The following is a 13,528-nucleotide window of genomic DNA, read 5'->3' as shown; positions in this document are numbered from 1 at the left end:
GAAATCAGTTTGTTCTTAACTTTGACAGAAGTTATTTTATCACTTGGGGAAGGTTGTTTTAGAGCCAGGAGAGCACGCATGTGGTCTTTTGTTTTCTCTTTAAAATAATTCAGAGGGAGAAAGAAAGGGAAGGTCCTTCGACCCTTTGCACTGCTGTTGAAGGGTTATGTAAATACATCCCTGCCCCAATCCCCCAGGCTGATCACGAGGTACAAGGTGGCTGCCCTCATGCTCTGCACTTTGTATTTTCTATACGTCTTGAGGTTTGTTTTTTTTTTTTCCTTCCAAATCTGTAATAACAAATATGTGAGCCTTACCAAAGACATGCTATGTATGGAACTTGTGGGAAATCTAGAGCTTCAGAGGCAGAAAAAGCATAAAACTTGAATTATATCTGCAGTCACTTCCTTTACTGTTGAAGTTTAGCAGCAGTCAGCGGCCACTGAGGAAGCCAACGTGGCACATTTAATCGGAGAACTATTTAATTACTAAGCTATGTAATCTCTTGACTTGCTTTGAGTTGTGTTTTTACTAAATGTCTTTTATCTAAAACACTTAATTCCTTATTCATTTAAGTTGCATAGATTAAAGCATTCTACTTCTGAAATTTTATAGAAGTGTCAATATCCTGTGGGTGACAGAACATTGTGTAGATTGAATCCATCTTTAAAATCAAGTAAACTTCTATAGTCTTTACAAAGTACGTCGTGTATCTCTGAGCTATCTCATGTGGCTTACCGGAGTTCTGTTCTTCTCTTGCAGGCATTATGCTGCTCGAAGTATTCCTGGTTTTGGGGACAGTCATCATCTACTTCTTACTTTCCAAGAAGAAAGAAGAGACATTACCCTTCAAAGAGGGCTGGTGGGGCAAGGGACAAAAGCCTGACGCTGAAGAAGATGCAATGATTTGGCCATTCAAGGTGGAAACTACAGAAGAAGAGCTGAGCGTAAGCAAATCTCTCTGCTGGGGAAAGAGAAGAAAGAAATGGCCAAATAAATACAGAACTTGTTTGGAAGCAATTTTTAAATTGAACCGATACTTAGATTTAGGAGAATAAGCAATGATGTTCAGGGCTTGGGAGACGGGATTTTTCAGTAGTTAAGATAGCTATGGATTGGCAGATTTCACATCCTGCTATTCTGTCCTGTTCTCAGCTGGCTGTTGCAAGATTGCTAGTAAATAAAACTCCTCTAAAGCCTAATAAACATAAAAATAATATTACAGATTACTCAACTCTCTGTTCCTGTTTGTGCACCTTCTTCAGTTTGTTTGTGTGGACCAGAATAAGAACAATGTCCTTTTTTCTTTTTTTTCAAAAGCGATTACGAATATCTTATTTTCTTGAGTGCTTTGTATTTGCAGCTGTGTTGGATACTGGTTCTTCTGTAATTAATGATCTGCTTTGGTCAACGCTAATACCACAGCGGTAATTACAGTAAACACATATGTGGCAGAATTTGTTAGATAGCAAGATTCTGATTGTATGTAAGTCAGAGGTTGCACAATCTCATAGATCTATGTGAAGTAGTGGTTGAAACTCATGGGATTGCTCATATTATTCATTTATAATGGAGTTCAATTTTCTCAGTAAGGCCTGGGGTTTCTAACGCGTTGTTTGCCCTCCTTAGTAATATCAGTGGGCATTGATCTCCTGTATGTTTTCCCCTTATACTACAGACAGAAAGCTAGATGATTTCTAACTTATAAGATGGTTTTAAAAGATGCAGTTCTGTATTATGATAGCTAGTTTCTATGGCGGTAGAAAATTGTTTCTAAATATACTCTTTGATAAACTAGGAGTTAAAGTTATGCTAGCATTTGTTACTAAAACATTTTGTAAAAGGTGTCAAGCATGGACAAAAAGCACATATGTAAAGACATGTTAAAAAACTTACTTTAGAACTCCATGCTTTCTATACATGTGTTAAATGCCAAAACAGTGAGCTCACAAACTAATATCTTGCCTAGACTGAGACTGCCTGTGCGGTGTGAGGCACAGGCAGCGCACTGTGCTTGGTCACAGTGAGAGCTAGCTCTATGTCTGTATTAGAAAATGCTGCTCAGGTTTAAACCCCATGGAGGCTTAAGGAGGGTTAGCTTTCCAGACCTGCCTCCCCCCCTCAACTATTGCATAGTTCTCTTTGCAGTAGGAAGGCGCTCTTGGCTGTCCTTCCCTGCTGAGTGATGTTGGACTGATTTTGCAGCATCATCAGCATCCCCTGTAACCCTGAAGTGCAGTGGGAAGGTCACTTTCATAGGTATTCTAGATTGGGAAACTTACTTTGTGGCCATGTGAAATCCTTCTGAGTGTTTCCCAGTGAAGACATCCAGTGCCTATTTTGGAAAGGAGAGCAAAAGGTTTGGGCCAGACACACGCGTTTATTGCAAGACTGGGCTCACAGGTAACATGGGGAACAAAATACTGCGGAAGGGCAACAAGACTTAAAGGTACTGTCAGAGGAGCGTATTGCTCGCTGTGGTTAGCAGCCTGGCAAACAGGTTAGCCACCCTTGCGAAAAAAAGACAGAGTGAGTATTAAGAACAGCTGTAAACGGAAGAGGAAGGAGGCCATCTGGAGGAGAAAAAGAATTGGAACAGCTGATGGAGCATCAGCAAAATGCACAGGTGTCATTAGAGATACTATTTTTGTCATTCTCATTTCACTTGGGAATAACTAGAAACTATGCACAGTAGAGCCCAAGACAGCAGACACAAGTGCTTGTAATGTCTTTTCTTTTTCTCTCTAGGACTTATTTAGGAGACTTGACCAGGCTCGATTCACTGAACCACTGGAGGACAGTTGCTTCCATTATGGGACTAACTCAATGTATCTCAGGAAGGTCATCTCCTACTGGAAAAACCAGTTCAACTGGAAGAAGCAAGTTGAAATCCTCAACAAGTACCCACAATTCAAAACTAAGATTCAAGGTTTGTGGCTTTTTGCCTTGACAAATACCAGTAATACATAATGTTGTCTGCAGGGAATCTCAGTGCTAAGTGGTATGGTCGTGTCCCATGGGCCTTTGCTTCCTGGCTGCCATGCTGCGGATCACTGGCACGGCTGCTGAAGCAGCAAGAAATTCCTTCATCCTAACTGAAGCCTTTAGGACAAGGAATGACAAATGGAATTCCCTTGTGCATGGATAGGTTGTCAGCTGGTGTTCGCAGGAGCCTAGCACAGGCATTTGGAAACAGAACTGGATCTGAAGATGTACACATGTTCCCTGACTTGCATGCAACCGTGTAAAAATAGCCACGGATGCCTCCTCTTGCTCAGTGTGGTTCCCCAGCTGCTGCTGTCACGGTGATGCCATCAGTGTGGCAGCCCTTCTCAGCTGGGCGTGCTGGCTGCTCGGGCTGTCCCTGCCTGGCAGGGCAGATGCGTTCTGCCGCACTATTTCAAGCAGTCATAGGCCTGGAAAGGCAGAATGTTTCTCCCTTGAGGTTGATGTGCTGCTGAGTGCGAATGAGCGATCTTCTCGTTCAAATCACAGACACCTTTTGAAAGAGGCTGTGCTGCTCAGGTCTGCTGGTGTTGGAGTTTGGTCAAATGAGATGTTTAAAATGCTTGAATTAAGGTCCTGCTTGGGTTATTTGAGGGTACAGATGTAGGTTTAGAGCCCAGCAGGCAACTGCCTTGCGTGACGGCAAAGCTCAAGCTTGAGATGATGCTATTATGTTTTTACTTGCACCTGTAATTGTATGTTATTTCAAATGGGGCAGTTCACAAGGATATTTAAAATGTATTTGGGACAATGAAAGGTTTTATGTAGTATGAAACATGGTTAGTGCTGAAAAAGATAAAAGCAAACAGTCTTCCCTTAAGAAAAAAAAACTCATCTGAGACAAGAAAGGGAAAAGCAGCTAAGGACAATGCACTATGTTTAGCAATAGGAAGAGAAATTTCAATGTTAGGAATGATTACAGAAATGAGACATGAAAAGACAAGATCAAACATGCCATGTGGATCAGATTCCTAGCTTCTGTCATCACTTCAAAGTTTTTTAGAGAATACAGAAATCCACAGAATTGCCAAGGATGGGGAAATCTCTGTCAGTGAAAGAGGGTGGGATCGCTGGCGAGCTGGAGCTGACGCGAGTAAAATGTGCTTAAATACATCAAGGAGCGAGGCATTCAGGCTCTGCTGAGAGCAAATTATTGTTTCCTGGAAAGCAAAGCCCTGAATGTGATTCTGTGAATGGGTTTGAAGAAAAGCAGTTCACCTGAAGCAACTGGTGCAACGCTGTGTGAAGCCTTCTGCTTACATATTGTAAGGATCACAAAAGGAAACAGGTCTGCAATTTTTACCTTTTTACTTAACAACGAGGAGACTGGTACCAGAGCATAGTTTCCTGGTTTGGTTTTACTCACTCAGAGATACTGAAAGCTTTAGACAAAAGACCAGAAAGAACTACAAAATTGAACACTTTTAACTCTCTTTTTAGCAAGGCATTTTTTAAAATCCGTGATTCAGTGTGATTAGTTTATCAGCAGTTACAATGCGTGACAATTACAGGAGGCCTCCACAGAGAGAGAATGCTTACTGAAGGCTTTTTTAAAATTCCTTTTGCTGTAACATTAGGATCAATGACTGGAGATAGAAGCCAGACATGTGCCAATGGAAGGTAAGGCATGCGCAAAACAAGGAAAGTAGCTAACGCCCCCAAACAAACAGCTGCTAGTTGTGATGGATTCCCTGTCTCTTGATGCCTTCAAGTTGCAATTGTATGTCTTCCAGGAAAAAAAAAAAAATCTGTGGTTGGTTGAAGCCTGTCTTGTGCCATATAGGGGCATTTGGGTAGCATTTCAGGGCACTTGGACTAAATGATGTAATTGTCTCTTGTGCCTTTAAGCGGTGTGAGTCAATGTGTTACCGTTAGTAGATTGCTTCACTTCTGTGTCTTAATTTGCCGATTTATTTTAAAACAGAAATATGCGGACCTCATTTGGCTGCTGTGACGCTTAATTGCCCATTATAAAGTACTTTAAGGTCTTTGGATAAATGGATCTGGAGAAGTGCAGTGTGTCTGCATGCTCCCCGGAAAAGGACTTCAGAAGAGATTTATTCATAATCTGTTCTGTGATTAGTTTCAGTGTCATGGTAAATTTAGGCATGTTAATTAATTATTTTATTTTTACAGGCATCGATATCCATTTTGTTCACGTAAAGCCTCCTCGTCTGCCTGAAGGCCAGTCTGCAAAGCCACTATTAATGGTTCATGGTTGGCCTGGCTCATTTTACGAATTTTACAAAATTATCCCTCTCCTGACGGACCCTGCAAGCCATGGCCTCAGTGATGAACACATTTTTGAAGTCATTTGCCCATCTATCCCTGGATATGGTTTCTCAGAAGCACCCCACAAAAAAGGTATGATAAATGAGAAGAAACAGAACTAACCCAAGCCTAGTCTTACAGTGGGACAGTCCCTGTTAGCAGAACAGTAAGTCCTGGCACTTCCTGTTTTCCCAGCATAGAAACAAAGATCGTGTGTGCCATGTGGGAAGGGGGAGATAAAAGTGTGACATCAGGTGACACTATTAATTAGTTTCAGGAGCAATGTGTAGATAATTTACAGAGGATCATAAAAAGTTATGAAGTGACAACTCGTGAATTGTAATTGAGTCAATGAATTGTGCGTGGGTGAGCAGGAAGAGTAAAGTTGTTACTGTTCCTTTGGGGTGTTTTGAATCCATATTCAACAGCATTATATGGGCAGGTGAGAAGAAACAGCTAAAACAAATCAAGTCATGTATCTACATGGTAGTTTGCAGCCAAATACCTGGTTGTTCAGCTGCAACAAATTGGAGCAAAGTAGTATTCAAAACAATACTGAGTTTAGTATTTAATTACGTGTGCAGGTGAAGGATGTGGGGAAGGCTGGCTTTGCTTTTCTCTGCTTCCCTGGTTACGATTTACATCGTCAGCGTTTAGCGGAGAAGTGTGTTACTAGTGGAAGTTTCCAACTATCATTAAAATGAGACTGTGCTCACAGTAGACAAAATGGAAAGATGTTCTGTGGGGTAATGCTCAGGGCCTCTGACAGGGCTCAGCTGGAGCACGACTGCAGTTTAAAGGGAGTCCTGCGACCCCTCGGTGAGGCAGGTGTGTGGTGGAGTTAGGAGAACACGAGTCTGCAGTGAAGGCTGGACTTTCTCCTCATGGTTTCTGCTCTCTAGACCTTGCCTGGGTGATGTGACAAGGGTCTCCATATAGTCTGCCAGACAGGCAAGGAAAAAATGGACTCGTAGCTTTTTAGGAACTTGAATGTTGCCTTTATGGGGAAAATAAATGCAGCACAGTCAGTAGTGTAGCTGGAATTAATGCAGTGTTCCTTCATTTTTATTTTATTTTTTAATGCAGACTTTAATTCTGTAAGTGCTGCTTCTGTTTTTTATGAATTGATGCTCAGACTGGGATTCAGCGAGTTCTATGCACAAGGTGGTGACTGGGGCTGGCTCATCTGCACCAACCTGGCCCAGATAGCTCCCAAGTGAGTACCCCTTCGGTATGGCGCTGCGCGATGGGCATGCAAAGCTGTTTTACTTTTTTGTAGTTATTTCTTGTGCAAAGAGTTCTTGTCCAAGCCCTCAGATGAGCACTGTGTAGTTTCAGTCTTCAGTGTTAAGTAGCGACCCAAAATGATTCACCTTAGTTTATACTGTATACCTCTTTTTTTTAATGGTTTTGCCTTAGTTTTGTAATGGCCCCACTGGGGGCTGGAGTGGGATAGGAACTTGTAACAAAAGGAGGATTTGTGACTTAGTGCCCAGAGTGTGCGCTGATTACTAACAGTTGCCCTTTTGACTTGTCATTTTTGCGTGAAAAGCCACACTACAAAGTTCAGCTAAGATCACGATATAATTATCAGGTTGGAATTTTAGTATGTCCTGTTTCGTTAATAACATTTTCTATCTAACGACTTTGATTCATGTTTTGTTTTTGCTTATTTGTGGGGGCTTTTTCTGTTTTAATTTCTAGCCACGTGAAAGGTCTCCATTTAAATCTAGCCTCGGTTACGAACATGGGATTCATTCACCTGCTCTCCATTCTGCTGGGCCGCTATCTTCCAGGGCTCTTCGGTTTCCAGGATGAAGATGTGAGGCGGATGTTTCCCTTCTTGAAGAAAGGGCTCTACAGGATCTTGCTGGAATCTGGCTATGCTCACATACAGGCTACAAAGCCTGATACTGTTGGTAAAACGAACAAACAAAACCCTCTTTTGAGTTCAGAATACTTAAGTCTGTTCCTTTTAGTTGTACTTTCATAGAAACAAACTGTACTGTTTAAAATATGCAGAAAATTAGTGTGGTTTTTTCAGGGAAATTCAAGTAGGAAGGTTAGAGGTTTTAAAAGGTGGGCTCCTTTTCTATATCCAAGCCAGAAAAGGCTACATATGGGTATCTAGCACGACACTTTTGCACGCAGAAGCAGTAAATCTGCACATCAGAGTTAAGCGTGCTCTAAGTGCCACTGACCTCATTTTCAGTCTTCATAAATAAAATAATTTAATACTTTCCACTTCTGCTATCGCTGGGGACTGACTGTAATTCTATTTCAAATGCAGCTATGCTGTGAGCCAAAGATAGTTTCTTCACAGAGAATGGATCACATTAAAATGAGAACTACAAGAAGCTTTTAGCTGTCTCAGCACACAATGTAGCTTATTTATAGGGATAAGTACTACCTAAAAAGTAAAATCAAATTTCGTTTTAACTCATTGTTCTGAATCACTCGCAGACTTTCAAGGGAGGGAAAAAAAGTCTACCCATGAATGTTCTTTCTAGATGAGCTAGTCACTCAGGTTGCTTAACTACTCTAAGTATCTGAGTATTAAGTGTTTCTATTTAAAAAAAATCTTTTGTGGCTAAATCAGACAACTGAGTCAAGAATACTGAACATAGTTTAGTGCAGCAGCAAGTCACTTTTGGATTTTACTAAAAACATAGCTAAGGAAACTATTTCTTAAATGGTTTTCCATAAGCTTACCTACAGAAGCAAGTATGTTCTTAAAATGCATAGGCAAAATGATAGTTTTATGGATTTTAAATAATTTTGCTTCCTTTGAGTTTTGGTTTTGAATTGCTGTTGCACTCTTAAGAAAAGATGGGGAAGCTGGTAGCTGACAGGTGCCAATGCCGTGCTCCTTCGGCTGTGGTTTTCTGGCTGGTTCTTGTCCCTACCAGTAATGTGTGGACTGGAACCAGCAGCCAATTTGCATTTTGGGAGCTGAGGGAGGAGCATTCCCGCAATCTTGAGGACAAAGAGAGGAACACTGCAGGTGGCAGGTTCCCGTAGGGAGAAGACCACTCTGAAGAAGGGAGCAATGTCAACTTTTCCTATACGTAAACTGATACACTCTTCTTGGTTCACTGGACGTGTATGAGAACAGGCTATTGCTTGTCTGGTTCTGCAGTTCTGGAAAGCGCGCTCAACACAACTGCAAACACTTGGTATTTCAGTTATCAATAGTAGTTGTTTGATAAACTGAAACGTAACTGTCATGTTTAAATAACAACTACCAGTGAAATGTGCTAGCTGTAGTGTTAAGTGTCTTTCAGGAAGGTTGGGGTGTCTGGGTGGAACTTCAAGTATATTGATGTTCCTCAGGCAAAGCTTTTTCTAAGAGTTTTCTCAGCAGCTGCGCTGGTTTATAGACCTTGTATTTCACAGCACCAGGATGTAGTAGGAAGGTTCCAGGTGCAGGTGTGTGGGGGGTTTTTCCTGTCCAAGCGAAACAAACTATAAAAAGCACATAAGCCTTGTTCTACATGAAGGCAGTTGGCTCTTGCTAATTCAGAAGATGGACCTTGTAGTAAAGCCTTGCTCTTCCTTAATGACTTTCTAATAATCCTTAAAATTTTTTTTCTGTTAGATAATGGTACCTATTCTCTTTGTCATGTGTAAGCATGTGGGGTTTGGCCCTGTAATGCTGTTTAATACATGACAACTTCCAGATTAATGGAAGCAAACCCTATTTGGCACATAGAGCTTAATCTTATTAGCCAAAAAGCAGCCAGAGATCCAGTACTGTTACATCAGTTCAAAAAAGATACAGTGTGAGCTAATGCGGAGCCTGTTGGTTTGCAGATATTATCAGTTTATGATTCAACAACAAATGGCCCCAACTTGTTCTACCATGTTATTTATTTAAGAACACAGCTGCTGGAACAGTTTCGTAATGGTGTCTACCTTGTACTATAATGGGCTGCTTCTGTAAGAGTCTGAGTTTGGTAGTCAGGTAACACAATTTGAGTTAAATTTTCCTCCTCCTTTTAGGCTGTGCTTTGAATGACTCCCCTGTAGGACTGGCTGCATACATCTTGGAGAAGTTTTCTACGTGGACTGATGTGGAATTCCGTAATTTAGAGGATGGAGGACTAGAGACGTAAGTGTTTCCTCTTATGCCATTTTGGATGAGGTGACTAAGCCCAGGATCATGGCTAAAGAAGTTTGAACTGATCACGTCACATCTCATGGGGAGCCTGTAGTGACCACAGAGTTGCGGTGCTGTACTACAGCGTGGGAAGAAGCAAATAGGCCACAAAGGCTGATGTACTCCTTTACCCACTTCGACCTCCTGGGAAAGAGAGACACCCTGCAACATCTGGGTAATAAAAACTGACTTAGGTGGAAGAATCTCATCAGGACAGAAATGCAAAAGTTTAACCTACATTAAGATGCTGGGAAACAGAGCTCATGCTTCATTTTAATACTAATACTTAACTCATAAATTTGCTTTTGATTGGTCAGTATCGCTTCATCTACCTACTGTTTGCTAATAAAGGATTGTTCCTGGTGTGTGGCAGAAATCTGAGATGCAGTCCCCTTGGAAAATTATTGAAGTACCTGTCAGGAATGGAGTGAAGGGGCGTGTTATGAAAAGGTCCAGTGACAAGAGATTTGAATAAATGTTTTCACTGCACACAGCTAGTAATTTGATATGAAACACACACTGTTTACAGCCTATGTTGGTGTGATGGCTCTATTGAAGGCTCACGGTAGCATTTCAAATTATGAATAATAAATGGTACAAGCTGTTCCATATGCTCTTCTGCTCCTACCCTCCCCAGCTATGGACAGTATAGCCAGCTCTGCTGGAACATAAGGTGCTTGTTGGAGTCTGCCTTCCGTGTAGGAGTTAAAATGTCACTTCCCAGTTTGTGTCTGAAAGCCTTTAACGATCTTAATTGGTCACTGACAGACAGAGGGGGAGTAGCACACTTCACCTATCAACTCTTTTCTTAAGTGAGTTAACTATTTTTTCCTGCAACTTCTTTTCTTACAACCAAACCAACGTCACGTTGAAGTAACACAAAATAGTATTCCGTTCTAACTAAGCAATCTCTGGGCTTACCTATTCAGGAAGTTTAACCTGGATGATCTGCTCACCAATATCATGATCTACTGGGTGTCAGGCTGTATAGTCTCCTCAATGCGTTTCTACAAAGAAAATATGCAGAAGGGGATAGGCACACAGAAACATGAAAGGTAAGTGTGTTTTTTATCTTAAAATTAAGCTTAGAGCAAAATATTTAATGGTTGCAGATGGGTTCCTTATGTCTTACAGCTTCTGCAAGTTTCTGAATGCTGAGGAAGAGCAATGCTGTATCACAGTGTTCCTCTCCAGGCCAGGTCTGTTAGTTGAGGCACAGTGTTGTGTTTGGAAAACACTGTAATTAGGTAAGAATCGTGAACCATCACCTAAGGAGATCTGACTGGAGGTACTGCTTGAGGACATCCCGTCCAGCTAGGGGAAAAGCATGTGCAAATACTTCCAGATTTTACTTTAGTTACTAAATTAGCCCATGACTGAGTCATGCAGTCAGGTTTGTTTACAGTTTATTTGCTTTATAGTTTAGTACTTTTCTGGATACAGTTTGCCTATTTCTGCAAAACACTTAAGTTGCCTTTGGAAGGAACTTCAGTATCCTGACAAACTGAAACCTGAAAGTCAGTAAGACTGATGTTCCTGCTGTGCAGACACTTAAGACAGCACCTTGGCTGTGATACTTGCGTCAGCTTGAGTATTAGTGAAAGCTTTGACCTGCCCCGAGGTATGTGCAACCACAGCTCACTGCTATGGTATTTATTTAGCTGTGAAACGACGCTCCCAGGAAGCTGACTCAGTTCTCGAAGCTGTTGTGGCTACACTGTGGGCAGTATCCTGCTCCAGTTCTGCCTACGTGAGATGAGCTATGTGAGCTTCTACATGCCTAGAGGAGAGAGTCTCAAAGTCCTATGTAAAATTAGGCACTGTGTTTTCAGGCTTCCAGTGGTTACACACCCAATGATTTTTTTAATCTAAATTTTAAAGTCTGTCACTTCTGACAATGCAGCTTATGCGCATGGGATATTTAAACCCTGAAAATGTTGCTCTGTTTATAACAGGCAGTGATCATTCCACTTTCTGAAACACTTTCCCTTTCAAATACACTCACTTGCCTACACTTCTAATGTGCAAAATGTTCCGTAGAGTGCATTCATGCCAGCTAAAGGCAAAAGCTATTTTACAAGGTAAAGTCTCGCACTTGGAAATGCTTCCTCTGAACTAGTCTAGATTTACTCTTTATTATTTCTCCTCTCTTCTCCTCCTTTGCTTTGTTCAAGATAATTCTTCCCCCTGCTTACCCTCCAGTTGTCCTGCCAGGCTCAACATGTTCTAGCTGTAATCTTCACTATAAATGTCTCTCCAGCTCATAATATCAAATTGTGTGCTTTCTCCTCACTACACGAGACTTCTGAGCCCTGAATGCAGCCTGAGGAAACTTGATAGCTACCACCTCCCAGGGCTCTCTTCTCAGTTTCCATGTTCCTAACTCTCATGCCCTGGATCCCTTGTGAAGTGCCTTAATATCAATGTTTGCAACAAAACATATTTTTTTTCCCCTCCAGGAATGGGGAGTGTTGTCTAATCTTCACATTTAGGATTTGGAAGTCAAATTTTAATTGCCTGACAACAGTGTTGCCCTACTGTTTAAGAACATTTCCTTGGGACTTTGTATTTCTTGCAGAGTTAAGTGTTTGAAAGATTAAAATTATTCTCTCTCCTCTCTCAGACTCACAGTACAAGTACCTACTGGCATTGCCTCCTTCCCGAATGAAATCATTCACACACCCCAGGCTTGGGCCCAGAAGAAATACACCAACATAGTTTCTTTCCATTTCATGCCTCGAGGTGGCCACTTCGCAGCTTTGGAGGAACCTGAACTTCTTGCTGAAGATATTCTGCAATTTGTTGGGAAAGTAGAGAAAGAGCAACTTTGGAGAAAGAAAAAATAACTCTCCTAACAAACAGCAGGGTAATTCCTTATAGCTTAGTACATGTACAGGCCTTACTAAGTCTCCTGTAATCTGTGTAATTAGATCTTGTTCTTGGCCAGATGTGAGAGGGCAGAAAGAGAAAGGCTGTCTATCTTGATGAGATACTACTGTGGGGACCTACTGATTGTGGCTTGTGGGTTTGGTTTTTTGTTCAGCTAGGCTAAGGAAGTAGCGTGAAGATTACTTGGTTATCTTCTTCCCCAAGCACAGGATTCTAAAATCTGCTCTGTAGTATTCCTGACTCTTGCTTTGCAATTGAAAAATAGATCTTACAACTAATAACGTAATGAATAACATTCAATTGTTATGAAAGGCTTTTTCTTCACAGCAGCAGGAGCTGGTGTAGGTGTGAGCTTCCTCACTTCAAGAATGAGGACCAGCCTAGCAAGACTGAACTTGCACGAGTGCATCAGTTCATCAGCATAGATGATCTACAGTACCCTTAAACTAGCCAGCTGGCTGCTGCTGGCTGCCTTTTCTCTTCCAGCCTGGGCTGTTTAAGCAGCTTTCTGGCTGTGAGGGAGCTCAGCTCCACTGCACGTGGGCTCCTGGGACAGCAGCATGTCAGGAGCAGCTGAAATGCACAGGCGCCTGCAGCTTGGACCAGGAGGAGGGGTGTGGGGAAGGAGTAATTATAGCCAAAGTTACCTCTGCTCTGAATTTGTACTCTTAATTAAAATCATGGCCTTGGAAAAGCTCAAGACACTGTGGCTTTGCACTGCTTCTGCAGGGTATTGTAAACACCTCTTACTAAAGAATGAAGATTTGATTAGTCCAAAACTGAAAGAAACTTGCATTAAAATTTTGAATAATACCTGTGTCTGTCTTAATTTTTTTAACAACAGATTTGCTTGGTGACAGCAAGGAGAAGTGTCAATTCAGAACCTTTTGATTCTGTACTGCATCTGTTACAAAGGTCAGACTGAAGGCAAACTGCTCAAAGAAAATTGAATTTGAAGGGTGGTATGTTTTTGCCAGCACTAGTCCCTAGTGTGTGCACTTGAGCTTCAAACGCTCAGACTGTATCCAGATGACCGAGTTCAGTGTGGTTTTGTTCTAGTCACTTCTGATACGCTTCCATGCCCCTCCAGGCACAGGGAAATATAATCCACCAATAACACTTGCATGGATTAGTATTATTTCACAACATGAATTGAAAGGGAAGCTGTTAAAAAAGTGTCATGCCAACAGAGCCCTGCTCCAT

General features: G+C 41.6%; 1 protein-coding gene across 1 annotated transcript; it reads left to right on the top strand.

Annotated features, from left to right (window-relative positions):
• Positions 1-764: 764 nt before the first annotated feature.
• On the top strand, positions 765-12,400 carry EPHX1 (epoxide hydrolase 1, microsomal (xenobiotic)). Its single transcript, XM_009879462.1, has 8 exons — positions 765-947; positions 2,749-2,929; positions 5,143-5,370; positions 6,364-6,493; positions 6,982-7,196; positions 9,280-9,388; positions 10,366-10,491; positions 12,060-12,400. Exons 1-8 carry the CDS (start codon positions 768-770, stop codon positions 12,280-12,282), a joined length of 1,392 nt encoding a protein of 463 aa, XP_009877764.1. The 5' UTR covers positions 765-767; the 3' UTR covers positions 12,283-12,400.
• The last annotated feature ends 1,128 nt before the right edge of the window (positions 12,401-13,528 follow it).

The sequence above is a fragment of the Apaloderma vittatum genome, unplaced genomic scaffold (genome assembly GCF_000703405.1).
Source record: "Apaloderma vittatum isolate BGI_N311 unplaced genomic scaffold, ASM70340v1 scaffold21982, whole genome shotgun sequence".
Taxonomy (NCBI): Eukaryota; Metazoa; Chordata; class Aves; order Trogoniformes; family Trogonidae; genus Apaloderma; species Apaloderma vittatum.
Note: the sequence above shows the minus strand (reverse complement) of the source record. Positions and strands in the feature narration are given on the sequence as shown.

What these genes read in the sequence shown, in the direction of transcription:
- EPHX1 (XM_009879462.1), top strand. Translation starts at nt 768, where the DNA reads ATGCTGCTCGAAGTATTCCTGGTTTTGGGGACAGTCATCATCTACTTC. An exon ending in TACAAAGCCTGATACTGTTG is followed by an intron (nt 7,197 to 9,279) that starts GTAAAACGAACA and finishes TCCTCCTTTTAG; the next exon opens with GCTGTGCTTTGAATGACTCC. An exon ending in GAGGATGGAGGACTAGAGAC is followed by an intron (nt 9,389 to 10,365) that starts GTAAGTGTTTCC and finishes TTACCTATTCAG; the next exon opens with GAAGTTTAACCTGGATGATC.